This window comes from Heloderma suspectum, chromosome 2, assembly GCF_057233095.1.
Source record: "Heloderma suspectum isolate Gila_16-S chromosome 2, 16-S_ref, whole genome shotgun sequence".
Classification (NCBI taxonomy): Eukaryota; Metazoa; Chordata; class Lepidosauria; order Squamata; family Helodermatidae; genus Heloderma; species Heloderma suspectum.
In genome coordinates this window covers 43,486,770-43,513,295 of record NC_139459.1, presented here as the reverse complement: position 1 = coordinate 43,513,295, position 26,526 = coordinate 43,486,770, and the positions used below count along the sequence as shown (strand labels likewise).

The 26,526-nt window shown below is 42.3% G+C and overlaps 1 protein-coding gene across 1 annotated transcript; it reads left to right on the top strand.

Annotated features, from left to right (window-relative positions):
* The first annotated feature begins 205 nt into the window (after positions 1-205).
* TRIM23 (tripartite motif containing 23) lies at positions 206-25,526 on the top strand. Its single transcript, XM_084833340.1, has 11 exons — positions 206-373; positions 1,551-1,713; positions 9,659-9,780; positions 13,561-13,839; positions 14,626-14,808; positions 15,771-15,986; positions 17,189-17,323; positions 17,848-17,977; positions 18,078-18,188; positions 19,834-19,958; positions 21,578-25,526. The coding sequence occupies exons 1-11, from the start codon at positions 281-283 to the stop codon at positions 21,755-21,757; spliced, it is 1,737 nt and encodes a 578-aa protein (XP_084689466.1). The 5' UTR covers positions 206-280; the 3' UTR covers positions 21,758-25,526.
* The last annotated feature ends 1,000 nt before the right edge of the window (positions 25,527-26,526 follow it).

The following is a 26,526-nucleotide window of genomic DNA, read 5'->3' as shown; positions in this document are numbered from 1 at the left end:
CGAAACTCGGCGTTAACCCGGCGTGCGGCGCCACGCTCGGAAGGAAAGGGGAGCGACAGGAAACAGACATGCGCAGTGGTTCGTAAGCGCCGCATAGCAAACAAAAAATAACCGGCAGGTGGTGGGTGGTTTTTTTTTGACGTGGTACAGTATCGCCACTGACGGCTGTTTTCGGTGACGTCGGCGCGTAGTCCCGCCCCTCCCCGTCTCCAAGGGGACGTCCTCTGTGGGAGCGGTGTGGAGGCCGCTTCTTCTCGGTCTTCATTCTTCGCTTCCCAAGATGGCGGCGCTGAGTATAAACAAGGTCGGGTCCGGAGCAGGGTTGGATGCTGGGAGCAGACAGAGCCGGAGCCCGGCCGGGCCTGTGGTGAAGGTGAGGCGAGCGAGGCCGGGTGGGTCTCCCACGTCATCCGGTGGTGAAATTCCTTCGTCGCTCGCTGTCTTCGGGGGCGAGAGGGGTTGAGTCCCTGGAGAGGCCCGTCGGAAGAAGACGAAGAGGGCCCGCCCCCGTAGCCTGCGTTAGGGTTTCTTTCTGCAGCATCCACTAAAAGAGCTTTCAGCCTTTTGAGGGTGGGTTCTTGCAGGCTGTGGCCGAGCGGAAGGGGCAATCCTCGTGTGTCTCCTCCCCCTCCCCGTTTGCTGTTGCTGTTTAAAAACCACCACCGCCACCCGGGTATGCTGGGTACCGTACAGAGCAAGGGAAAGTCCAGTGCGGGTTTGATGCTTTACACAATCTTTATTCCATCGGCTGATAAATGAGTAGGTGGGAAAGACTTGGGGAAGGAACCCCATGCCTTTTTCCCCCCTCTGGCAAAGGTCCTACAGCTGTGTGAGAAGTAGAAATTAAATAGAGGAAACTTCTTTGGGCATGAAGATGCTGTAATGGTAAAACAACAACAAAAATCCCATTTATGCTTGAGTTCTGCCTGTCATAGTTGTTGATGACACAGGAATCTTTCCAGAACAATAGGTGGCAATGCAAATGTCAAGTCATTGGAGGTACACAGTATACAAAGAGAGACAAAACTGGTACTAAATTGGAATGTTTATGGTCATGGAATGAAAGTCTTGAAAAGCTGGATGCAATTCTGTGTAAATATTTCCAAAGGACAATAGTTCGCACTTTTTTCTTCAAAGAGCTCTCTTGGGATCATTTCTTTGCAAAGATCTCTCACTTGCTTAGAAGTGAAAGCATGCTGAGACCAAGGCTGTAATACTATATCCACTTACTTGACATGGAGTCATGTAAAGGATAGCACTGTATGGTTTTTTGGGAAATACTCCAGCCAGACCAACCAGTAAGGGTACTCTTTGTCTAACATGCTTTAAGATGTGGACTACATCTGCCAGGATATATTGATTATGTAACAGCTGCTCAGTGTACAGAGCTAGTATGTTGGCTGAGACTTAATCATAATGTGGTCTGACCCAAGGGGAGGATAGGGCTGTCCTTCATTCTCTCCCCCCCCCCTTAGTGGCATCTGTTGGCCACATACTATAGACACATTCATAGTCATTGAAAATTGAACATATTCCTTTGTAAATTATAGGTTCTGGAGTGTGGAGTCTGTGAAGATGTATTTTCACTGCAAGGAGATAAAGTTCCCAGACTGCTTTTGTGTGGCCATACAGTCTGTCATGACTGTCTCACTCGACTTCCTCTCCATGGCAGAGCAGTTCGGTGTCCTTTTGATCGGCAGGTTACTGAGTTAGGTAAGACCCTCTGAAATTGAAATGGTGATACCCATATGACATTAAGATGCAAGCATAACTACATTTCTTCTTTTGTTCAGAGTCTTCATTGTATATTGTACCTGTCCACATGAGAAGTATATAGATATATTTAGAATATCGTAGACAGTTGAATATCCTGAAGCAAACTACTGTTTAGAACAAACTTCTCTAACCTGCTGCCCTCCATATGTTTTGGCCTACAATTCTCACAATCCTTGACCATGGTAGATGGGGCTGATGGGAGTTGTAGTCCAAAACTTCCAGAAGGCACCAGGTGGGGAAAGGCTGGTTTAGAATAAAAACACTAACATCAGTTGCGAGGCAATTCAGAAGTTGGATCGTGTCCTTCAGAAGGTGCACCTCTTTGGTGTGCTGAAATGTGAAGTATACTGCAAAGGACTATGGAAGTATTTACGGAAGCAGAACCTCATTTGCAACATTATGGATTATCTAGGCATTAAATTTATTGGAACTTACTCTCAAGTAAAGTACGTTTTGGATTGGCTTTAAGATTTACCTTTGGGAACCCTTGCTGGATAGGCCTGAAAGCAGCAAAGAACGTAAGAAGAGCCATGCTGGATCAGACCAAAGGCCAGTTTAGTCCAGCATTCTATTACCACAGTGGCCAGCCAGATAACTATGGGAAGCCCACAAGCAGGACCTGAATTAGGATCTAATAACTAGGCAGTAAAGATTTCTCTCCTTAATTGTATGCCATAGTTCATTCACTCAGAACTATTTGAATTTTATATTTATTAAATACATTTTTTTATCTTGCATGTGTCCATAGTGATTTTGTAAATTTATTGCTTATGAGGTTAAGCTGGTTAGTGCTTAACTTCACAATGCAATATAACTGGTGGCAAAGTCGGACAGATCAAAGGAAGTTTGATTTAAGCAAGGTTGTGTTTCCAAGGGAAGAGGGTTGTTATTCATAATTAATATTTTCTATTATGCCATTGTTGTGCATGGGACTATAAGGAGTAATGTAAGAAAAAAGGACTTGTCCCTGCTCTGAGGAACTTACAGTTGAATTTTGATCAGCAGAGAAAGAAAGCAAATTAAGAACCTAGAGTAAAAGGGCATAAATATGTGCAAATACCACTGTTTTTATTGGGGTGAGAACTAAGGGGTGAAATCCAAGACTTAATGAAAAAAGTGGGTTTTGATGAGGGACGTGAAAGATGAGAGAGTAAGAGGTGGCATTTAACAGATATTCTGGAAGGGACATAGAGACTGGAAATGGAGAGAGTTGAGCTGCTTAAGGGAGCAAACAATACTTTTAAGACAGAAAAGCAGCATTTTTTTGTTCAGCCCTTTTCAGATTCAGATGTTCAGGTTCAAATTCATGTTAAATTAGGCTGTGGTAGAGCCATAAGAAATCTTTGAGGGTGGCAATATCCACCAGGGTGTTCAAATATGTACTTATTAAAACTGTGGGTGATGAACCTTACTCCTTGTGGGATCTCTTTATAACTGAGCTAAACAACCAGGATATGTTTGTGTCCCAGTCCTTGGAAGAAATCTACAGAGTAGTTGCTGCGGGGTAAAACTCCCAAGCTACACCTTGCATTATTTTCCCAAATATTAAGCAATTGAGGGAAGGCAATTTGCTGCTCATTCTCCCACTCCCATTTATGGAGTTAGTGGGTATGCATTTCATGATTTATCAGTGGTCTTCTAACTTGTACACAGTCCCTTCCCAGGGGCATGCAGTTATCTGAGCCAGGGTTTGGCTGTTTCTGCTAATGGTTACTTATTCCCATCAACAACATTAAGCGATCATCACAGAGATTCACTAAATATGTTGTGCATAGAGCCTTTATTTTTTAATTTCATAGCAGTCACCACAAAGAGAGTGCTGTGTCTTCACAATGGCTGCATTCAGATGATCATATCTTGGCTTATTGTCAAGATGTGCATGAGCCTTTTGCCTGCTCATGCAGCCCCTTCACTCCTCCCTTCGTGGCATTCAGCAGTCAAACCAAGAAGTATCTTATTTACCATAGTTCCCCTGTTGGAAGTTGGTTGAAGATCCTGGCTTGTTCCAAAGCTGGTAAACATAGTTTCACAGTTCAGACAAAACAGGAAACTATGGTTACTTAGAGAGTTATTGGTTTAATCATTGCTTGTGTAGAGGGACTGTGTGGTGGGAAAAGGCTTGTGCGTGTCTTGGCTGCCAAGATATGATTGTTCAAACTGGGCCAGTATTTTTCTTGCAGGAATTGTATTGCTTTTGATAACTGAAATTAAGCATCACTGTAATGCTCTCGGTTGTCTTGGTCTTGTGGTCCACCTCCATAGAATGCATTGTTGTATCCTAAATTGGTAGGTACATATATATACCAGTTACCAAGCTGCGAAATAGCCACTCGATTGGCAAATAAGAACCTCCGGGAGGTGATTATAAGAAACAAGCATAGATATGCATGACCAAGTGGCCTAGTAACTTTTGTGAATTTATTTGCAAGGCTGAGACATCCACAGGTGGGGCAGGAGTTTAGAAAGTGGGACTAAAAAGCTAAGCTGCACAAGAAAGGAGCCTTGGCAAAGCACAAATAAAAACTAATACAAGACCCATAAAGGCTATGAAAGACTCCCAACTAGCACACACCGGTCAATAGATTTTTTTTTTTTTAATCCGCTTGTATATAAAACAGTCACAGCTGCCCTTCTGGAGTTTTGGTCTGGTTTCTTGGGCAGAGTGCTCTTCTTGATTTCGGTTGCTGAAAGTAACGCATGTGTTCTGTCTCAGATATCCTCAGTCACTGAGGAATCAAAGAGGAATGTTGCTAATAAGTGGTTGGTATGCTGAAATCAAAGGGCTTAGTATTCAGTTCAGGATTGCCCACATAATGCTGTCTTGTTTCTGATCTGCATGCTTCCTGCTATTCAAGCTTGATGCCTTTTCTAACAACAGGCTGCCAAACATGGTATGGTTTTCAAACTTAGAATGTGTCATTTGTTGCCTGAAATAGGCATATCTATGAAATCTTATATTTTTGCACATGTGGCTAATGGCAGAAGTAAATACTAGTGTAAGAAACCTGACAGTGAACACTCTGAATGGCTACTGCATTTTCTGAAATAAATTCATATAGGCTTAACAAATTCATATATGTCAATACTAACATATATTTTGAAGTACTATACTGGAATCCATCTATAAAAACATCATGTGAAAAAGTGGAAACCCCAGCTGTACATGAAGTATTTATCCTGGCCTCCAAGATATTTGTGTATGTTAAGTAGACTGTGAAGCCTGCAGAGATCGAAGCCCTTTTTGTTGCAATTTGCATTGGGCCAGTGTAAATTAGGTGGAACTAAAATATTTAACGGAAGGTTAAAAATGAATAGCACAACCTAGCCAAAGGTCAGCATTTGTATGCCCCATTTTTTCCCCACTATGTCTCATTGAAATGAATGAGCCCATGCAAAGGTTTACTGGTCTGTACAGTTTTGAACAAGCTAGCAGAAAACTGCAAGCTAGCAGACTTTTACAGTGCTATGCCACTCACTGTGTGACACAATGTCAGTACAGTATGAGAGACATGTTGAATAAGGAAGATCCATGCTGTAGCATATAAACTCTAGTGGCCTATAAGAAGGTCGAGAGAGAGAGAGAGAGAGCACGAGAGAGCTTGTGCATAGTCTTGGATTTGGGATCACTTTTCTTTTGCAGCACTCTTCTACGAGGCTAGAAATAGCCGTTCTTTGAGCAAAAGTCTTTCCACTGGTGAAAGGGCACCTTTGGATTGAAGCCAAAGGTTTTAATATTATACTATGTGCTTTTGTTGGAAAACTCATTAATAAATCCATTTTCTTTATTAAAATAAATAGAATTTGATAACTAATAACATCCAATAAGATCCAATAACATTCAGTAAGATGAATTTTGATGAATCCGGATTATATATAAACACAAGAAAACAGAACATTGATTATATAAACGTTCAAATGGTATATGAAGTATATTGAATAATTTGAATGATTTTAAGTTCATACTTGAAAGATATAATCAAGAACACTTTCTTTTAGATAAAAATATAATCGAGGACATTCTCGGATCATTAAAACATTATTGCTTGCAAGCTGTCAAGATGATAAAAATAGATACTTTTCCATGACTCAACTTCTTATTTCAAAATTTATCAATTTAGGGAGCAATCCTGTGGCCCCTAGACAGCGTCTGAGGGGCCATAGGGTACCTCAGATTTCAGCTCTGACTTCACAGGGGGAAATCATAGCTCCAGCCCCCCTTCCCCTCGCAGCTGGTGTGGAAACAACCACGTTGGTTGCTCTCTGAGGTTGGCAACCTAAACTTGGAGCAGGGGACATTCTGGTGGGTGGGGAGGGGAGGAGACTAGAGAGACCAGGATATGAGCTATCCTGAAGCCTCTCTAGCCTCCTTCCCTCCCCCTCCAAAGCGCCCCAGCTAGAAGGGCAAAAAAAATCCATCTAGTGCAAAATGGAGGGCGGGGCGACAAATGTCACTTCTGCTGCTTCTCCTGCTCTGCATAGGATGACTGTAAACCACCAAGTCCAGAAGCTTATGATCAACACAGTGAGACTGCACCCTTAATGAGTCTTTTCTAATAATGACAAAAATCTTACTGCTTGGGCTAATAAATCTGGACTTGTATGGACAAAGTACAAACACTAGTTCTTAAAGGATAGAGTAGACAAATATTGCCTGTTGTCTGCTTATTAATCCTCAATAATGGTTCAAGCCAAATATTTTTGAATACTGGGGTGAAATGGAAGATTATTTGCCAGGGGTAAAAGTAACAATTCAAGAAAAATTTATTAAAATCTCATAAGATTTACAGTGCAATCTTATACATGTCTACTCAGAAGCAAATCTTACTGAGTTCATTGGGGCTTATTCCCAGAGAGGGGGGTATAGGATTGCAGCTTATTTACAGCTCAGCTAAACTCTCTGCCACTTTGTACTTGCCTACAGTTACTTCAGCTTTGGAGAGGACATGTATCTTCAGATCAGTGTCAGTATCACAGGTATTTGCATGGCTCCAAAGTATGACAACATTTTCATGGCTGACTTGAAACAACACATCCTAAGCTGCTGTTCCAAAAAGTCTCTCTTCTAACTGATATACATTGATGACATCCTTTTATCTGTATGGATAAAAGTCACTTGGATAAGAGTCACTTGAGAAGTTTGACTACAGCAGCTTTCATCTAACCAACAGCTTGAGCCTAAACCAGTCCATGCAGTAGGGTCACTTTCTGTACAGTGCTGTGCAACTACATAATGGACACCTTATATCAAAACCTCATGACTACTACCTACCTCAATTATTCCAGCTTCCACCCAGAGCACACCACAAAATTCATTGTCTACAACCATGCCCTTCGATACAACCACATTCACTCTGTTTCATCATATAGAGCCTCACAGCTTAAGGATTTACACTAGGTTTGCTTAGGCAACAATACCTACCCATTTTTTTTAATATATAAATTTATGAGTCACCAGTTAAAATTTTAAAACATCACAACTGTATTGCCCCGGCTGTGGGCAGGTAAGGCTTGGAGGTGCCGCGATAGTGATAAGCCAGATCCAGGTTTGCTTACAAGGAGACTGTTGAGTACAGCACACAGGCATACCCAATGGTTGGATCAGACAGCTTCTCTGAACCCAGAGCCAAGGGGTACAATGGGTTTTCTACCATACATGTTAGCAGTGAGGCAGCATGACAGCAGCAAGCATTAATTAGCGTTCATCTGCGACTTTCCTAGCATAGACTAACAGCCCCACGTCAGAGAGGAAACAATCAGAACTTTTCCAGCACAGACACCTGTAAACATAGCCTCACTTCTCAGGCACAGCCTAGGCCTGATAAGATTCAGAACTTGTTACCATGGAATGTGCTGAGGCGGCGATATCGACCTTTGACTCATCTTACCAGCCAAGAGGCCCACTAGCAAGGGAATTGCACCAAAGCAGAAAGCATTATGGATCTCTAGGCCCCTCTTAAACTACAGGTGACTTGGTTACAGGCCTGGGGCCATTATGACAGCTTAAAAACAAGAGCGTGGAGCTAATATATTTAAAATACTAAAAAGCCACGCAGAACAAAAACATTTTAGCAGCCTGCCTAAGAAGAGAAAAAGCAGATTAGCAAGATCGGACTGATAACCAGGAATAATCTAGTACTGGACAGACATAGAAGAGAAAGTGATAGAACACTACGTGTCACCCGTAGCTCCCAGCTAAAACTACTCCAATACATCATCAAAAATCTACAGCTCATCCTGTGCTTCCCTCTCACAGGCCTTGGGTAGTAGACCTGTTCTTGCCACTCACCAGCAACAGCAGGACACATAACAGATCCACAAACAAGGGACCATATCCTGCAACAACCCCTGGTGCCAGCTCTGTCCCTATATCTACTCCAGCAACACTATTACAGGACCTAATAATGTATGCCCCATCAAGGGTTCATTCTCCTGCTCGCCTTTCAATGTGATTTATACTATCATCTTCCAGCAACGTCCTTCTGCGTTTTACAGCATCAGGTGCTGCCAAACCATTTCTTATTTAAATTGCTGGGTTTTTAAAAACAAGGTTGGACCTTTTATCAGAATTTGAGACAATTTTACTTGAAAATTAGTATTTTGAAAAGAGTTCTAAGAAAATGTATATTCTCCAAGCCAGTAAGTGCAAACTGTACGATGAAGCAGGATTTCATGCGCAGGTGGCCTTTCTGGATGTGACTTGTACACACAATCCCACCTACTTATCTCCCACATAAGAATTTGAGATTCAAGACTACAGGATTGTGCATGTAATCGAATGGATGATCAGATATTTGGTGTGTGTGGAGGGGGTGGGGGGTGTCAATCTAGGAATCTTCTTTCACTTGTTCCACAACAGGTGATTGGCATTATAAAAGCTGACAGTACAGTCCTGTTGCTCATTAGAGAAATCCTTGTGTGCAGTACTATTCAGAATTTACAAGTTGTTTCAGTTAGAGTTATGCATGTGCTTAACCTTCCCCCATTGAAATCAGTTGGTCTTACATTTCTGTGATTTAAAAGTGCTGAATTTGGCTGGATAGTGCCTTTAGTAGCCATCTTGAATATCAAGGGAGACTTGGTAGAAATACTTTAAATATTAATTATTATCATTACCAGGATGGAAAGAGCTATGCCTGGTTTACAAGGAGCTTATATATGCCTAGTGCACTTTGTAATTCTTTTATTTGAATAGCTGATACTGTACTGTAGCTCAAATTGATTTAAGAATACGCTTTGGCTTCAAAAGGAATTTGCAGTGTGGTATGGGAGGGGTAAGGGAGGAAGCGGCTGCTATTCAAAAATACAAATTCAGAATCTCTTGAGCATCAGAACTAGTTGCATGATTCCTTCCATCATGATCTATATATAGTACTAGGTTATTACATTAATGTCATATAATATTTTTGATTAAATTGTATAACGTAGAAAAAAATCCTTTGGTAATTTTGCCTCTCCCTGTAAACTTTTCAGGAAAAGCTTATCTTCTGTGAAGTTCCATGTAGTCTGGTGTGTAAAAATTCTTTAAAATTCAAATATTCTGAAATTTGTACACTACTTGTTTGAGGAAACATTGCCTTTTTAGTTGTGATGTGATGATTGTTGTTGGTGTAAGACATTCTGCTTTTATTGTAATTTTATTACAAATATTTTTTGCAATTTTTCTTTATATTTACACTGCTAACTACTTGAGTTGAAGAAAAAAATCAAGTAAAGAACAGACTCAATTTATTATTTAAAACTCTGAATAATTAGTCTGATCCCCAAATAATTATTTAATAACAATTAGATGATTAGTCAGAGTTAGTAGGAAGAAGTCATTATGTAAAAACACAAGATTGTGAAATTCAGACTTTGGTAATTTCAACCTTTTCCCCCAAAACAGGTGATTCTGGAGTCTGGGGCTTGAAAAAAAACTTTGCTTTGTTGGAACTCCTGGAGCGACTGCAAAATGGGCTTGGTGGTCAGTGTGGGACAACTGACGAGGCTATTGGCCTCTCTGGAGAGGTAGTAATAATTCACTTTGTATGTCATTATAAATATCACTTTCAGTGTAGTGTTGGCTAGTCTCATTTTTAATACTTTAATTTGATTGTCCTTCTCAGTTATGTACGATAAATGTTGGATTTAATTTAAGTGTTTCACCTTTATAACTGGTTGCATTGTTAATACATCAAGGTGACTGCGATGTAGAGCCAAAATGTGTGTTCAGAAATACTAAGTCATACAGACTTTCCTGGACTGCATCACTTCATATTGTAAATGTGAAAGGAGAGTTTATCTTAGAATGCTCCCTCATATCAAACAAGTCTTGCACACAGAAAGCAAACCTGTGCATCAAGGAGAGAAGATTTAGCTAGAACTCATCTTATTCCCTTGACATGCTAGCTTTCCATAGCCAGGGAATTTTTGACATAGGGGAGCATTCAAACCTATGATCCACCACCTGCAATCTGAAGTGAAACAGTATTCCTAGCCATGTAGGTTGATCTTAAATCAAGGACAATCTGTTTTGAGGAACAGTGTGCTAGAGTTTCAGTGCCCGCAATATTTAATTTCATAGACTGGGCAAAGATTGGGGTAGTGTTGAGATTCCAATCTGCAGTAATAATACACATTTGCATCCACTACTAAAATCAGTTCAGATTGAGTGCTCAGCGTGTCCCTGATGCACAGCAAAACTGGGCACTGGAATTTAAAATGTGAAGGTATAATATGTGTGTGTGAATTTTCACATAAACGTATTGATAACATCTCTGGTTTTTAACAAATGAGAATTACATTTTATTATAGGAATGAATTCCTAATCCAGCACTGCCATTAGAGGTTTAAGTGGCCTCTATGGCACAGAGTGCCTTTTACTGCTATGGCTGGCTTACTTGCTGTGGCCACTTCTGGACAGAGAGAGAGAGAGACTGGCCACAGTGATCCATGCTCCGATTGGATTAATACAGTTGTTTATATGTGGGGTTGCCCCTGAAGACACTTTGGAAGCTTCAGTTAGCACAATTGCCAGAATTTTTAATGGCACATCTCTCTCTGCCCATATCATGCCAATTTTAAAAGAACTTCATTGGCTGCCTGTTTGCTTCCAAGCCCAGTTGAATGCTGGGTCTTACTTTTAAAGCCAGTTTAGGTAGGCAACCTAGTGCTGTTCAGATGTTTTGGACAACAGCTCCCATTATCCTTGACTGTTGGCCATGCTGGCTGGTACTGGTGAGAGTTGCAGTCCAAAACATCTAGAAGGCACCAGGTTGCCTACTCATGGCCTAAACAGCTTGGGACTTGAAGAAGAACCTATTCCCATATTTAAGGTCTTCCAAGGCCTTTCCCTGTGTACCTCTCCCATTAGAGCAGGGGTGCTGAACCTCTTTCAGCCTGAGGGCTGAATTCCATTTCAGAGAAGCTGTCAGTGGCCACATGCCTTGGTGGGCGGGGCTGAAGGCAAAAGGGGCGGGGCCAAGGGCAAAAGGGATGGAGCCAGAATACTAAAAATACCAGCATATTTTAGCTTAAAGCTCTTACTGCCAGTATCTAAGCTAGGGGTCTCCAACTTTTTGGGCCCGTGGGCACATTTGGCATTTTGGCTATTCCCTCCCTCTCTCCCTTCCTTCCCTCCCTTCCTTCCTTCCTTCCCTCTCTCCCTTCCTTCCTTCCTTCCCTCTCCTCCCTCTCCTCCCTCTCCTCCCTCTCCTCCCTCTCCTCCCTCTCCTCCCTCTCCTCCCTCTCCTCCCTCTCCTCCCTCTCCTCCCTCTCCTCCCTCTCCTCCCTCTCCTCCCTCTCCTCCCTCTCCTCCCTCTCCTCCCTCTCCTCCCTCTCCTCCCTCTCCTCCCTCTCCTCCCTCTCCTCCCTCTCCTCCCTCTCCTCCCTCTCCTCCCTCTCCTCCCTCTCCTCCCTCTCCTCCCTCTCCTCCCTCTCCTCCCTCTCCTCCCTCTCCTCCCTCTCCTCCCTCTCCTCCCTCTCCTCCCTCTCCTCCCTCTCCTCCCTCTCCTCCCTCTCCTCCCGTCTCTGGCTCCTCTGGCTCTCTTTATTTATCTCTCTGGCTCCTGTTCCCCTGCCCTCTCTCTGTCTCTTCTTTCTTTCCTTCCTTTCTTCTGTGTCTCTGGCTGCCCTTCCTTCCCTCCCTCCCTCCCTCCCTCTGGTTCCTCTTTCTGTCTTTCTCTCCCTCACACCCACATCTTCCTTCCTCTCTCCCTCTCTGTGGTCTCTCTCCACTCCCTTTCCTTTGGCCGGCCTGCCTTTCTTTCTTTCTTTCTTTCTTTCTTTCTTTCTTTCTTTCTTTCTTTCTTTCTTTCTTGTCCCTCTTTCTCTCTCTCCCTGGCTCCTCTCTCTCTCTCCCAATCCCCAGGCAACCGAATGGAGTAATTTTTACCTTCATTTGCATGGAGTGAGAAAAAGCCCCCCTATCGAAAATTGGCTGAAGGGGAAGGCCAAGTCCACCCCTGCCAAGGACCGTGTTGTCCCAAGGGTCCTTGATGGCGGGGTGAGTGGAGGAATCCCCCCTGTAGAAGTGAATGGAGGAATGGGGAAAATAGCTTTGTGGGCACCTCAGCTTGGCCTTACAGGTTCAGTGGTGCCCACAGGTGCTGTGTTGGGAACTGCTGAACTAAGGCTTAGGAGAGGCATGAATGCCTTTTAGAATGGGGAATAAACTGCACAAAAGCCAGGAAACCACCGTATCATTGGAAGAAGCATGTTGGCTATTTGGGGAACCACAGATGGATGGATTTTGCCCCTGGGACTGAGGTTCTACACCCTTATGTTGGAGGTACAAAGATAATCCATGAGGGAGAGGGTTTTCTCAGCAGTGGTGCTCTGGTTATGGTATGCCCTGTCCAACAATGTTGGCCTGGTACTGACACTCATATCATTTAGGTGCCAGGCAAAAAAAAGTGTTTATTTATCCATGCATTTTAATAGATTTTGCTGGTTTTAATTGAGCAAATTTTAGACTCTGTTAAAAGTTTTATTTAGTGTCTTGCTGTTTTTATATTTGTTTTGTGCTGTACACTATCCTGAAGTCTGGTACAGTGAAGGGTGATCTAATAAGATAAAAGGTAAAGGGTGGCAACAGTGACAAGAAATGCCTTTTATCAGGTGATAACACCAGCTCTGTCTGCTAGTTCCTATTAGGAACTGTTGGATCTAGTCACAGTAACCTACTGTTTAATTATTTCTACAGTGAATTACTCTAATGTGCTTTGTGTTGGGCTGCCTTCGAAGCTAGCTTCGAAATGTAGCTGCCAGAATGTTGATGGGGGGCCAAAAAAACCTAGCATATGACACCTGTTGCATGAGTTTATATTGGTTACCATTTCCTGGCTGATCTCAAAAGTGCTGGTTATTACCTTTAAAGCCGTAAATGTTTTGGAACCAGTTTACCTAAAGGACCCTTACAATCCTGCCCATATGTTTAGGACATCACCAGGGACTCTGCTCATGTGCTCACTATTTATAGAAGGCAGAGCCTTCTGGCTGGCAGCCCCTCAGTTATGGAACTCACTTTCTGCTGCTTTTTTTCTTATATTTTCAGTGCAGACCTTTAAGAAAACTTAAACTTATTTATTCAAACTGACTTTTCTTGAGTAGGTAGTTAACAGGTGTTCTGCTCTCAGCAACCTCAAACTAAGTTTAATTTCCCCAATATTGAAAGTGCTGTTTTTGTGTATTTATATGCGCGTGTGTCCAGACCCTTTGTTATTTATAAGCTGCTTTATAAGGGTACTTCTCTGAAAAGTTGGATATATATGTATTGAATGAATGAAGTGTGTGTTTCTTTTTTGTTAGTGCATCATCCGCTGTGATGAAGATGAGACCCATCTTGCTTCAGTGTACTGCACTGTGTGTGCCACTCACCTGTGTGCAGAATGTTCCCAACTTACGCATTCTACAAAGACACTAGCAAAACATAGACGTGTCCCTCTTGCTGATAAACCTCACGAGAAGACCATGTGTTCTCAGCACCAGGTGCATGCCATTGAATTTGTGTGTCTGGAAGAAGGTTGTCAAGCCAGTCCCCTTATGTGTTGTGTCTGCAAAGAGTATGGAAAACACCAAGGCCATAAAGTAGGTTTTCTCTATTCTCTATTCTTCAGTTGCATCAGTATTAATACATGACTACCTGAGAAGGGGAATGTGTGTCTTCATTCCCTGCCAATTTTAGTCATTACTAGCCTGTATTTCATTCCTTTTCCTACTCTGAGATTACTGCCTTAATAATATAATTAGCTGCATTACCCACAGGAATGCTCCCTCTCTTTAAAGCTCCTTTCTTGCAGGCACATGGTAGGACTACTAACAATGGATATGCTTGTAGTTTAATCTGTAATACCATTTAATTTTCTGTAATGTTTCAGATGTAAGCAATCTTTATACAAGTCTGAGTTCTTGTTTCAAACATCTGTCAAAATCAGTGATCCTTCTTAATTTCTCTTAGTAAAGTTTAAAGTATGTATATTACTTAAATTTATACTCCAACTTTCTGAACAAAGGGCAGTATCCATTGGTATCATTCCACAAACACAAATACCACTAGCGGAGCTCTGCTGAATCTTTCTGTTGCACAAGTGGTTGCTCATTACATTTACGCAAGTGTAATGCACAACGGCACTTGAGCAAATGTAACTTTAGTTGGATTCTCCTCTTGTACATAGTTTGAAACCTAGTTTCTGCCAGCGCAACATCATTTGCATTAGCAGAATGACACAGTTGGATACTGCCCTAGGTGTCCAAGGCAGGATATTCAGATGTCTTACACTCTTTCCAAATCTCATAATCTTTAAGGACAGAGAGTACAGGGGGGAAGAACTTCGGGAAAGGATTTCAAATTTACTTCTGATGCTTTCCTCTTAGCACAGTGTTTTGGAACCAGAAGCAAATCAGATCCGTGCTTCCATTTTAGACATGGCTCATTGTATAAGAACTTTCACAGAAGAAATCTCAGATTATTCTCGGAAACTAGTTGGTATTGTTCAGCAAATAGAAGGAGGAGAACAGATAATTGAAGATGGTGTTGGAATGGCTCATACAGAACATGTAAGCAATCTTGTGTTGTTCTCAACCTGCACATTATAACTGTAATATTTATTGGTTATATTTTTAATCCGCCCAATAACACATGTTCTCTGGCTGGATTACAAATAAAATACAAATGATGAACAGCACAGGAATAAATATAAAATGAATAAAAAAGGCCATAAAATCTAGAAAAACTAAACTCTACAATCCCCTTTTTGATGTTTTTAAAGTCTTTAAATGCAGTACTTATGTGTGTCATGAAACCTTTTTTTAAGGCCACCTGTCATAGGTAAATTGATAACAGCAAGGGTGCAAAGAGTGGATAACACCAAGAAGTCTACTCTGTTAACTCATTGTTGGTGATGAGTATCTTGCAAAACTGTTCTGTAGGAAAAAGCAGATATCAGAACATTTAGGATTGGGGAGGGCAACCCCTGGGCCATGAAAGTTGCCCATCTGGCCCACAGAGGCTTGGCTCCTTCCATGGGCCCTGCCCACTCCCATCCTCAAAGCCCTTCCCCAGAGCTACCAGGGCTTGGGGGAGGGGGCAGAGGGAGAGGCATCCCCTTGTCATCTCTGATTACGGATTAGAGATAACAAGGGGATTGAGGGAGCAGGATCTGTACACTTTCAGAAGCACCTGCAAGTGCCAGATGAGTAGGATTCACTCATGTCCATGGGGAAGGCAAAGGATGAGTGAAGCCAGGCATCGGGGCTGAGCAAAGGATGTTGGCTTCACTTGCCCAACATCCTTTCCCCAGCTTTCCCCACAATGATTCAGGCTAGTAACATTTTAAAAATAAAAGCTATTATCTCTAGGGAAAGATGACTTATGTGACCCAGATGATAGGAAATCTGTTCGCCAGCCAGATACGATTTAAAGTCAAAATTAGGACAAATGCATGGAAGAGGATAAATCTCTGTCTTATCACGTCTGTAGCAACTTAGTAGCCTGTCTCTCTAATTTCATAACCACCTAGGTCCCAGGTACTGCAGAGAATGCTCGTTCATGTGTCCGAGCCTATTTTTCTGATCTTCATGAAACCCTCTGCCGCCAAGAAGAAATGGCACTTAGTGTGGTTGATGCCCACGTGCGAGAGAAATTGATCTGGCTTAGGCAACAGCAAGAAGACATGACTATCTTGCTGTCGCAGGTTTCAACAGCTTGTCTTCACTGTGAAAAGACCTTGCAGCAGGTAGGGGATACATAATGAGGGTAAAATCCATACTTGGGTACATGTATTATGCTGGCCATATTAAGCACCTTATAAATAATAAATGTTGTAAATTTCTTGAGTGAGTGGACAGGTTGCCACCTTGTGAGAGGGAGGAAGGAGCTTTGGCTCAGAAGGGGTAACAAAAGGGACAGACAGTGTGGTCAAAAAGGCTGGAGCATCTGGGTAAAAAGATGGGGTTAAAACAGAAGTTGAATATACGTAGCTGGTGGTTCCTTTTTTAGTAAAAGGAATGGAAGTGCACACATGGAAGTGCACAGAAATGTTTGTAGGACCTTACTAGGCCCGGCTTTAAGGCAGCGGCGGGCAACTTCCTCTGGTCCCAAGGCCAGTTTCCCCCCTGGAATCCTCCCAGAAATGCAGTTGTGCCACCAAATGTGCTTCTGAAATTTGGTGGTGCAGTTGCCGAAAATTTTCAATTTTGCTTTTAAACAAGGTGCATGTGTATTATTTTATATAAAAATTGCACTCCCTGAAGCCTGGATTTTAATAGCAGAATCCTAGCTTTTTTTGCTACTACGCCACTGGATTTGGGTGGCAAATTCAGCTGGGGGGTTGGTAGTGCATGTGGCCTGTGGGCCCTGTGTTGCCCACCCCTGCTTTAAGGTATAAATATTTATTGGGGAAATGTTTCTTAGGGTGCAGTCCTATGCATATTTAGACAGAAAAAGTCCTACAACTCCCAGTATTCCCTAGCCAGCATTCAGTTTCATGTTGTGTCCAAAATGAAAGAAAAGGAGTAAAACAGCAAAATTGTGTTAGCAGCACTCATTTTTATCCTGACTTATTACCTTTTACACTCAAGCCTTTGGCAACTAGTCAAATTCCATTTTAAGTGACAACAAGACATTTGCCTGTGTTCTTTCCACTGAATATAATTTTGTATTTCAGTTACTGTATAGTGTTGCTGCATCTTCCTTCAGTCAAATAAAAGCTTCTGTGAACACCATAAGTTACTGTCTTGCATTTAAAATAAATTGAAATCAGTTCAATGGTTTCATAATACAGCAGAGTTTTATATCTGCTGCAGCTAAAGTTGTATTTTAAATTTAGTTATAAATTTAACTGTTTTTGTAAATGTATGTTCTTGTTCTGTTGGATTTTGAGAGGAAAGTCACAGGTGATGCTGTGTTGGTTGAATTAAATTTAGCTTACTTTTTTAGGATGACTGTAGAGTTGTGTTGGCCAAACAAGAAATTACAAGGCTTCTAGAAACACTTCAGAAACAGCAACAACAATTTACAGAGCTTGCAGACCACATACAACTTGATGCTAGTATTCCAGTTACTTTTACAAAGGTACAAATCTTTCATGTTTAGGTTGCTTCAGGTCTTTGAACATTGTCCTTTTTTTTTTGGTCTCCCCTACCCCCCAAGCAACAAACACATATTTCTTTGCAAGCTGGCTTTTACATTTGGGGAGCTTCAAAAGCAATTTGTGACCTAGTGCAGGGAACTGTTTGGGTGAAGTGAAAAATCTTCTTTATGCTTAAAGGGATTCATTTGTTCATAATCTATAGCTCAATGTGCAAACTGGATCTCTTCCTTCTGTTTAATGACATTTGGCTATTATAGGAGCTGAAGTTTGAAAGCACATGAATACAAACTAATTTATATACCCTACAAAGTGGAACACAGTCTTCTTTCATTATGGCACTTCATGATTTTGGCAGTTCATGAAACTTAACAATACTTGTGTCATGCACGTTTCTTGTTTACATCACATCAGGTTTTCCTTGGCCACAAGACCTGGAGCTAAATAACGTTTGGGGGGAAAAATCATCTTCAAGGCTCACTTTCAAAATCTTTCTTCTCTTCTACAGGACAACAGGGTACACATTGGGCCAAAAATGGAGATTCGAGTTGTAACCCTCGGATTAGATGGAGCTGGCAAAACAACTATTTTGTTTAAGCTAAAGCAGGATGAATTCATGCAACCTATTCCTACAATAGGCAAGTAACAGTGATTTTGGAAACTGTGAACTTACATATACATGTTTTGTTAAAAATGTGTGATTAAATGTCTATTCTCTCCCTCCCTCCTTCGCCTTAGGTTTTAATGTTGAAACAGTAGAATATAAAAATCTGAAATTCACTATTTGGGATGTAGGTGGTAAACACAAGCTGAGGCCTTTATGGAAACATTATTACCTCAACACACAAGGTAAGAATGCTGTATTTTTGTCAACTTGACTAATTGAAATATAAAATGTGCATCTGAAAATAAGTTCCATAGGGATCTGTGGGTATTGCATTTCAAGTAAATTATTTAGGACCTGGCTGTTAAGAATATACTTTTGTTGCTTCATCTTGTGTCTGAGTGACTTGCATAAATGACACAATTACCATATATTATGGGATTAGCCATATTACCATTTTAAATATTACTTGAAACATTGGATTAGATCCAGAGTTGCCCTCCCCACAGGAGAAAGGGAGCAGGGTGTCAATTTTCATGGATTCCTTCTTCCCCTTGCACCCCCTCCCCTCCAGCACCACTTCCCTTGCTTTTTCCTGGGCTCTCCAGAGCATCTTTTGGGGGCATAGGGAGGTCCATTGAGGATGACGATTCACTGAGGATGAGGATTCAGTGAAAATGGCCTCTTCTCTCTCCCACCTCCTCCTGTGAGATCATTCAGTTCAGAGTTCTGCTCTCCACAGCTCTGGGCCCAATCCATCATGGTTTCTTGAACCACCTACTGACTGGGTTTGCATGACACGCTATCCCATCATGGATAACTGCTCTCAGTGGGTTAGCAGCATGTCATGCTAACGCAGACTCTTCTTATTGGGACTGGTTGTTTTTCCCAAACAACCCACCCTGATAACCAGCAATCTGCAGTAAGAACTGTTTAGCCACAATGGGTTGGCATGCCGTGCGAACCCAGACATGCCAACCCACTGTGGGTAAAAGGCATCGGGCAGTGAGCCTCTCAGCAAGAGTTGCAGAAACCCCTGGAGTGGTGTGCCAAATTGGGGGAGAGAACAGTGCATTCCCACTTTTGGGAAAAGATTGCCGAAGGCACTTGCATTTTGGAAGCTGTCAAAATGAAAACCGCTTCAGTGATCCTTATGGGGAAAGTAGCCTGTGCTGAAAATCAGCTGGAGGGGGGTTGCATCCACACACACCCCGCCAAGGACCCTGTTGCGCACATGCGTATCTGCAGAAAACCGAAGGAAAGCAACAGCAACAAAAAATTTGTGCAAATTCCTTGGGCGCGAGGAAGTGCAATTTCTTTATCCCCAGTCCTGTTCTTGTGCAAAAATGGGGCTGGGAAATTTTTTTTAAAGTGCTCCAACAGCAATCAGGATTGCCATCGAAGCTGGGAAGGAGGACTTGGTGGCAGACAAGGTCTACCACCAAGTCCCCTGGGATGCCTGGGATGCCCAGTTCCCTGAGTGGACAAACAAGCCACACACTGTGGGTTGTTTGCCCAATTGTCTGGTGGGTGTGCTAACCATGCACTGTGGGTTGTTCACAAAACAACCCACAGTCCATAGGTAGTTACCTATCATGGGCTAGCATGTCATGTGAATGTGTCCACTGTGTTTTTACTTTCTACTGTAATTTTTGATTCTGCTTCATCAGGCTGATGCTAGTTAAGACATTTGTATGATTCAATTTATCTTTGTAAAGAAAATGGTTTAATTATTAGTTTGTAATAAGTAAGCAAATCCTGGAAAATATGAACAGATCTCAGATCTTTAACTTGAGTTAAAATGTAACCCACACAACAAATTATGATATCTTAAATATAGAATGGCAATGTGTAAGAACATGTAGCTACATAATTGTTTTCTTTCTCTAGCGGTGGTGTTTGTTATTGATAGCAGCCACAGAGACAGGGTCAGCGAGGCACACAATGAACTTGCCAAACTGTTAACAGAGAAGGAGTTGCGAGATGCTTTGTTGCTGATCTTTGCCAATAAGCAGGTATTGTGGGCCCTTCTGACTCTTCTCCCCTTCCCATTTTACTTTATTTTGCTAGTGTGAAATAGGAGGAAAGAGAATTAGAAACCTGTATTCATTTACGTTACACTCCTGTAAGAACAGATCAGTTTTTTTATTGATTTGTTTACTAAAGATAAACTCTCATATTCTTTGTCTGTAGAATTTCAGTAAAAGCTGGGTCCCCACTTCCACAGGAGGCCCTCTTTCCGTCCACCCCACCTGCACTGGGGTGGGGTGGATGGAATGCCGCGTGCAAAGTGTCCAGCTTTACCCTTTCCCTGACACAGGTAATCTCTCTCTCCCCTTGGACCAGTCAGAAGATGACCTGAGGGAGGAGCAACAAACACTTGGCCTGGGCAGACTGAGAGGGAGTGTCTCCCCTCTGGTGCTTTCACTGACTATAAATAAGGCAGGCCCTCCACAGACCTAGTCATTGCGTTCCTGGGCTACATGCCCACCATTAAGCCATGCTACACATATCTGTGGACTCTGTGGTAGTCACCTGTTGGTGGGGCTGGGAGGGGATTTTACTCAGGGTCCTTATTAGCTTGTCTGAATCCAGGGAGTTTGGCTTCCCAATAGTAATCTCCTCTGTAGCACTCTCTCCAGTTTTCCCCTACAGGATTTATTTCTTATATCACAGCTGCTTGTACATACAGTGCTGGGGCATCAGGCAGCATCCTTAGTGGAGAGGTGAGTGAGGGTGGGCTTCTTGTCAAGGAGGACCCCCATAAAGGGATACAGGGCATGTCAGCCCCCTCAGGGTCTGACACTATTGCCTTGCCCCAAGTGCTTGGACACACTTATGGGAACAACTCAAGCTGTCCGTGTCCATTGCCTTCCACCCTGGACAGAGCAGGCACTTCTGACAGCATGCAGGTCATCAAACAGGATTCTTGCCTATATGCCAGGGGATGCACTAGGGCCCAATCCAGCCTGTGGATGGCCCCACCCCCTTCCCGCCCTAAGCCCCCTCTCCCCTCTAGGCCCCCCCCGGGGGGAGTGGCACAAAGGGGAATCCCTTTCTTATTACGAGTCAGTGATTGAAGATTAGCTGGGGATTCCCCTGCACCATGCAGGCCTGGGCTTGCAGGAGCCAGCTGCTGCAAGCACCAGCTGAGTCCCTTCCCATGCTGCTCACACCCTGATTGGGACATGAGCGGCGCAGCAAGGAGCAGGCCAGTTTGGGCAGGGCTTGCGGGAGCCGGCCAAGTTCCTTTCTCTTTGCTTCTCTCTGCATGGAGAAAGTAGGTAGGGGAATGATGTAATTAGGAGTGGGTCTTTGGGGTGGGGCCCCACTCCTCGATGTCATCCAGCCTGCCAGCTTTGTCTCAGGGTGTAATCCAGCCCGCAGGCCAAAAGTGATTGCCCTCCCCCGCTGTATGCCATACCCTGCTGCTGCAAGCTGAATTGAATGAAGTTGTGACCAGCCTCTTCTCCAATTCAGTGTCCTGTGTTCCTCCCTGCCTCCCCACCGGCCAGCTCTACTCCCATCTTTTGGCAGAAGCTGTTCAAAACATACCATGTTCTTAAAGAAGAATATTTACTCCTAAATTACTGTCTGTCTGCACATTTAATAAGTATGCGACTGTTCTTTACAGGATGTAGCAGGGGCACTTTCAGTAGAAGAAATGACAGAATTGCTGAGTCTCCACAAACTCTGCTGTGGCCGTAGCTGGTACATCCAAGGTTGTGATGCCCGAAGTGGCATGGGACTATATGAAGGACTGGACTGGCTCTCAAGACATCTGGTAGCTGCAGGTGTACTGGATGTCGCTTAAGTCCCTATTTGAGAGCCATTAAGGTTGAAGATCAGTTAATTTATTTGTGTGACATGAGATCATCAAACATGAACTTTTAATCTAAAGCTGTTTTTCCTAAAGAAAACTACTAATAGTTTGGCTGGAATGCTTATTGGAGTGTGGTACAGTGAGTGTGTCCTGTACCACACCTGTGTACCTGTAAATTATGGTAATTGAATAGAGTGGCATAGTGGATTTGCAGGAAAGTTGAAGAAATGAAAAAGATCTTTCGCTTCCTTATTAAACATACTAATTATACCAGTACTTTTCAGGACCTGGCATTTATTTGACCTCATTCCTTTGAGAGTTGTCCTCATTCCACTCACTTTTTCAGATCTGAAGTGGATGCATGCACAGTTGTTTCTTCACATTACCAAGATAGCTCACAACTCCTTTGTTCTAGCTAACAGCTCTACTTCTTAAAAAAACAAAACTCAAGCTTATGTCTATCAGATCATGCCACAACTTTTGATCTAGGCTATGATCTCTTTATTGATTTTCTGATGCTTTAACTAGACATTTTTATACACACACCTTATGTGAAGCTACCATCAAACATTCCTGCTGCCTACATTCTTTCATGGTTATGTTCATTTATTTGTATCATGTTGTTTACAGAGTATCTGTAAATGCTACTTCAAAGCATTTATTGGCAATAAAATAGACACATATTCATGTTAAGTATTGTAGAACAGGAACAGAAATGTACAGTGGTCAGATGATCATAATTATGAAACATCCACCCATTTTGAAATTCACATTTTGTTCTTTCAAGAATAGTACCTGAGTGAGAGAAGCTGTGATAGATCATTTGTTTTGGCTAATCTACTTTATTTGCAGTTCTATGACATTGTCAGTTTAAATCCTTTTCTTCTTAATTGTGCCCCCTCATTCTGTTCTCTGAATTTCCTATGTACTTGTAATGACAGTACATGATTACATACCGCCCCCCCCTTGGGCAAGATCAGATGTGGTTTATCTTCATTACTTCTTGATGGGAAATAATGTAAAATCTTGGAAAGTTCAAGCTCCCCATATATGGGACATTGAAACATAATTTCTCTCCTGTGTTACACTGTGTACACTTTTATTCCTTAAGCACTGAGTGAGCCTTGCATCAAATTGCAACCCTTTTTTGTCTGTAGTGGATAATTTCTGCATATTTTCCCTGATATCAGATCATTTATTTATGGGGAAGTTCTATACCAGGGTCTACAGAAGTTCATCTTGTTAACCATGATCTGTTTAGTTCTTTATCTGTTTAGTACTTGGTTAGCTGCTTGAACATAGCATATTTTGCTGGTCAAGTTAGTATTTAACCTAGTTAACAATAACACAAAGACACCAATTGTTAGCATTTGGAGTCATCTGCTTGGTCTGAACACTTGAATAGTAGGACCTGGATAATTTTCTGCAAATCTGCTAATGTAGAGATTTTGCAGAGCTTTTTAATATATGCTATTTTGTTTTGAGGAGGCTCCCTATATGTTATACCATAAAGAAGACATGTCTCTGGTTGAGTAAATGTCCAGAGTCCAAATCCCGAGTCCACTCTATAATCACTTGTTCTGTACTCTCAGGATCCAGTGGAAGATGAGGCTGGCAAATTTAATCCTGGTACAATCCTAGGGAGTACAGTTGTGTATTTTGAAGACAGATTCTTTCCTAGCGATATAATGTTCTTAGAAACAATTTTCCCCACTGTTTCCCCACTGGAGGATAACAATACTAAGTCATTCTTTAGATAACCCTTTGGAGTAGCAGTATATATATATATGTAAACTTGCCCAAATAAATATATGTAAACTTGCCCAAAACACCTCACCAATTAAAAAAAAGTAGATTGGTTACACATGCAAGCCTGGATCCCTGATCATCCAGGATTCTGTTTGTACTGTTGCATGGGGTGTCAGAAGAGGAGGCACAGCTTGGAACTGGAATGAGGGGGCGGACTGGGGAGGGAAAGTTCCCTCCTGCTCCTCTTCTGGGATATATAAAGAGCCCAACTTGAAGGCTGGCATTCTTTCATACACCCAGGTTGCAGGAGCATCCCAGAGTACTGATTCATGCCATGGTGGGCTTGAAACTCCTGCTATTCTCTACTTTACCTGGCACATGGTCTGGGACAGAGAATTGGGGAGCAATCAGGCTGCCCAGAGACTGGATCCTTGACATGCCAGATTCTGTAAGCTGTAACCAATAAAAGTTGTGGCCATTTTATAAGCCGCTCCTAGCTAAGTGTAGTGACTGCCCCCTTCCTTTTCTTGCTCCCACTCCAAATTTGCAGTGCTGACAGTGTTTGGTTTAAAGTGAGGCCTGTTTAAAACATTACCGCTGAAGTGACTGCTTTAGTATCCAGCTTTACTGAGATGTGCGGTGCGAGCCCATGCACGTTTAGTTGGAAATAAGTTGCACTGTGTTCAGTGGGGCTTACTCCCAGGTAATTGTGCAGAAGATTGCAGCTTTAGCTACCTTTCTAGTCTAACTTATGAAATATTCCATGTAAGATGATATAGAAAAATGTTACCAATGTAAGCACCAGAATTATGTTATTTGAAATACAATCCTTGTCAAGATACAGTTCCTTCCATTTTTGGCTGTTCTGGATAAAGGAAATAGTTCTGCGTTTCACAGCCACTCACTTTAACTGAAATCTTGGTTACTAAATCCTGCTTTGTTACCGTGACTGGCTATAGCTGTCAAAACAAAACTAGAGGTCACTTATCCCAAGCAACTCTTCTCGTCCTCAACTAATAACCTGCTCAAAACATACTGCAAGGTTAGACTTAATGTTTTTGGTTGGAAAGCATGAGTTTGAAATAATTTAGATGCTTTCTGTTACATTTCAGTGAAGGCAGACTTAAGCTTTTGTGCTTTTATTTTCAACACTATTAAAATGCATGACACCACTTGATATGCAGCAGTTGGGAAGGCTAGATGTGAATTGTTAGTTCTTGAGTGGCTTAATTGCTGTAGCTTTGCTGTTTTGAGCTCTTTGCTCCCTGAAAAGCACTCAACATATTAATTTTAGGACACTGTGGAGAAATACTTGTTTTTCGAAAACCTGTTTGTTTCTTAATACTGATGAAAGTCAAGCTCTGCTACAAAATGTGGTGTGCTTGCATAAAAGTATTATTTAACTGAACTCTACACAAGTGACTATGAAATAGGTATTGCAGTTGTCGTTTGAATTCAAGTATTACCAGATACATTTAGCAGCTTGTTTGTATTGTATATAACTGCTTCCACTATACACTTAAGCTTGTTTCATGTGTTGTTGAGCTTTAATTCAGTTTAGTGTATTGATGTGTACCAGTTTTTTAAAGTGTTTCAATTCCAAGGAGATTTTTAAAAAAGTATAAGTGGTCTTATGAGCAGACTGTATTTGACTAAAGACTTGTTCATAAAATAATTGGATCATACTCAAGTTTTAACTGTGAAACTAAAATGCAACAGTAACTGTAAAGAAAGATATATTAACATCTTGCTTTAAAGTACCATCATAATGTATAGAGGTTCAGTGCTTGATATACCCTAGCTTTTAACTGTATGTAATGAACTATTTTCTAATTCTGGATTGGGAATGAATGAAAGGGTGGAGAAGGGTTATTGCACCAAAATGTCCATGTTCTGCAGCTACAGTATTTGTAAAACAGCTCACAAAAAGGAAAAGCATTTGATTTTAACAGACATGCTCATGCAGTTTCAAAATGTCCTTGGACGCTTAACAATAAAAATTATTTAACCAAAAGTTTGAGTCTGTCTTCTTTCTGATAAAGCTAATTTTTGCCATTTAGTTCTTCCTCTGCTTTTTTGGAAAGTGACATCTGGTGATTCTGCTATTTCTGACAAGGTTATAGATACAACCATTATTGTACTAAGCTGATATACTTTTAATCAAGTATAGTAGAAGGGGAATACCCCCACTGCAGTGACTGGCTTGTATGTGTACCAAGACCCATCTTAGCTTATTCTGGGCTGGAGAGAGAGATTGGGTGAGGGGATCAGGACAGCGGTGAACGCCTCCCTTGAGGAGGGAGTGATGCCATCAGCCCTCAAGGAGGCAGTGATAAGACTGCTCTTAAAGAAGCCCTCCTTGGATCCCCAAGTTCTGAACAACTTTTGCCCAGTCTCAAATCTGCCATTTTGGGGCAAGGTGATTGAGCAGGTGGTGGCGATGCAGTTGAAGGCACACTTGGAAGAAGCCGATTATCTAGATCCATTTCAATTGGGCTTCAGGCCTGGGCATGGGACAGAAACGGCCTTGGTCGCTTTGGTGGATGATATGAGGAGGGCTCTGGATAGGGGCAAATGCTCCTTCCTTGTTCTCCTCGACCTCTCAGCAGCTTTTGATACCGTTGACCACGGTATCCTCCTGGACTGCCTGGAGGGGTTGGGCATTGGAGACACCGTATTGCGGTGGTTCCGTTCCCTCCTCTCCGGCAGGTACCAGAGGGTAGCACTGGGAGAGGAGGTTTCGGAGCCGTGGCCGCTCACTTGTGGGGTGCCACAGGGTTCCATCCTCTCCCTGATGCTATTTAACATCTATATGAAGCTGCTGGGGGCTATCATCAGGAGGTTTGGGGTGCAGTGTCATCAGTATGCGCATGACACACAGCTCTACCTCTCGTTTAAATCTTCACCAGGGTTGGCCGTGGAATCCCTGTCCAAATGTCTGGAGATGGTGAGTGGCTGAATGGGGAGGAATAAGCTGAAGCTGAACCCTGACAAGACCAAGGTACTTTTGG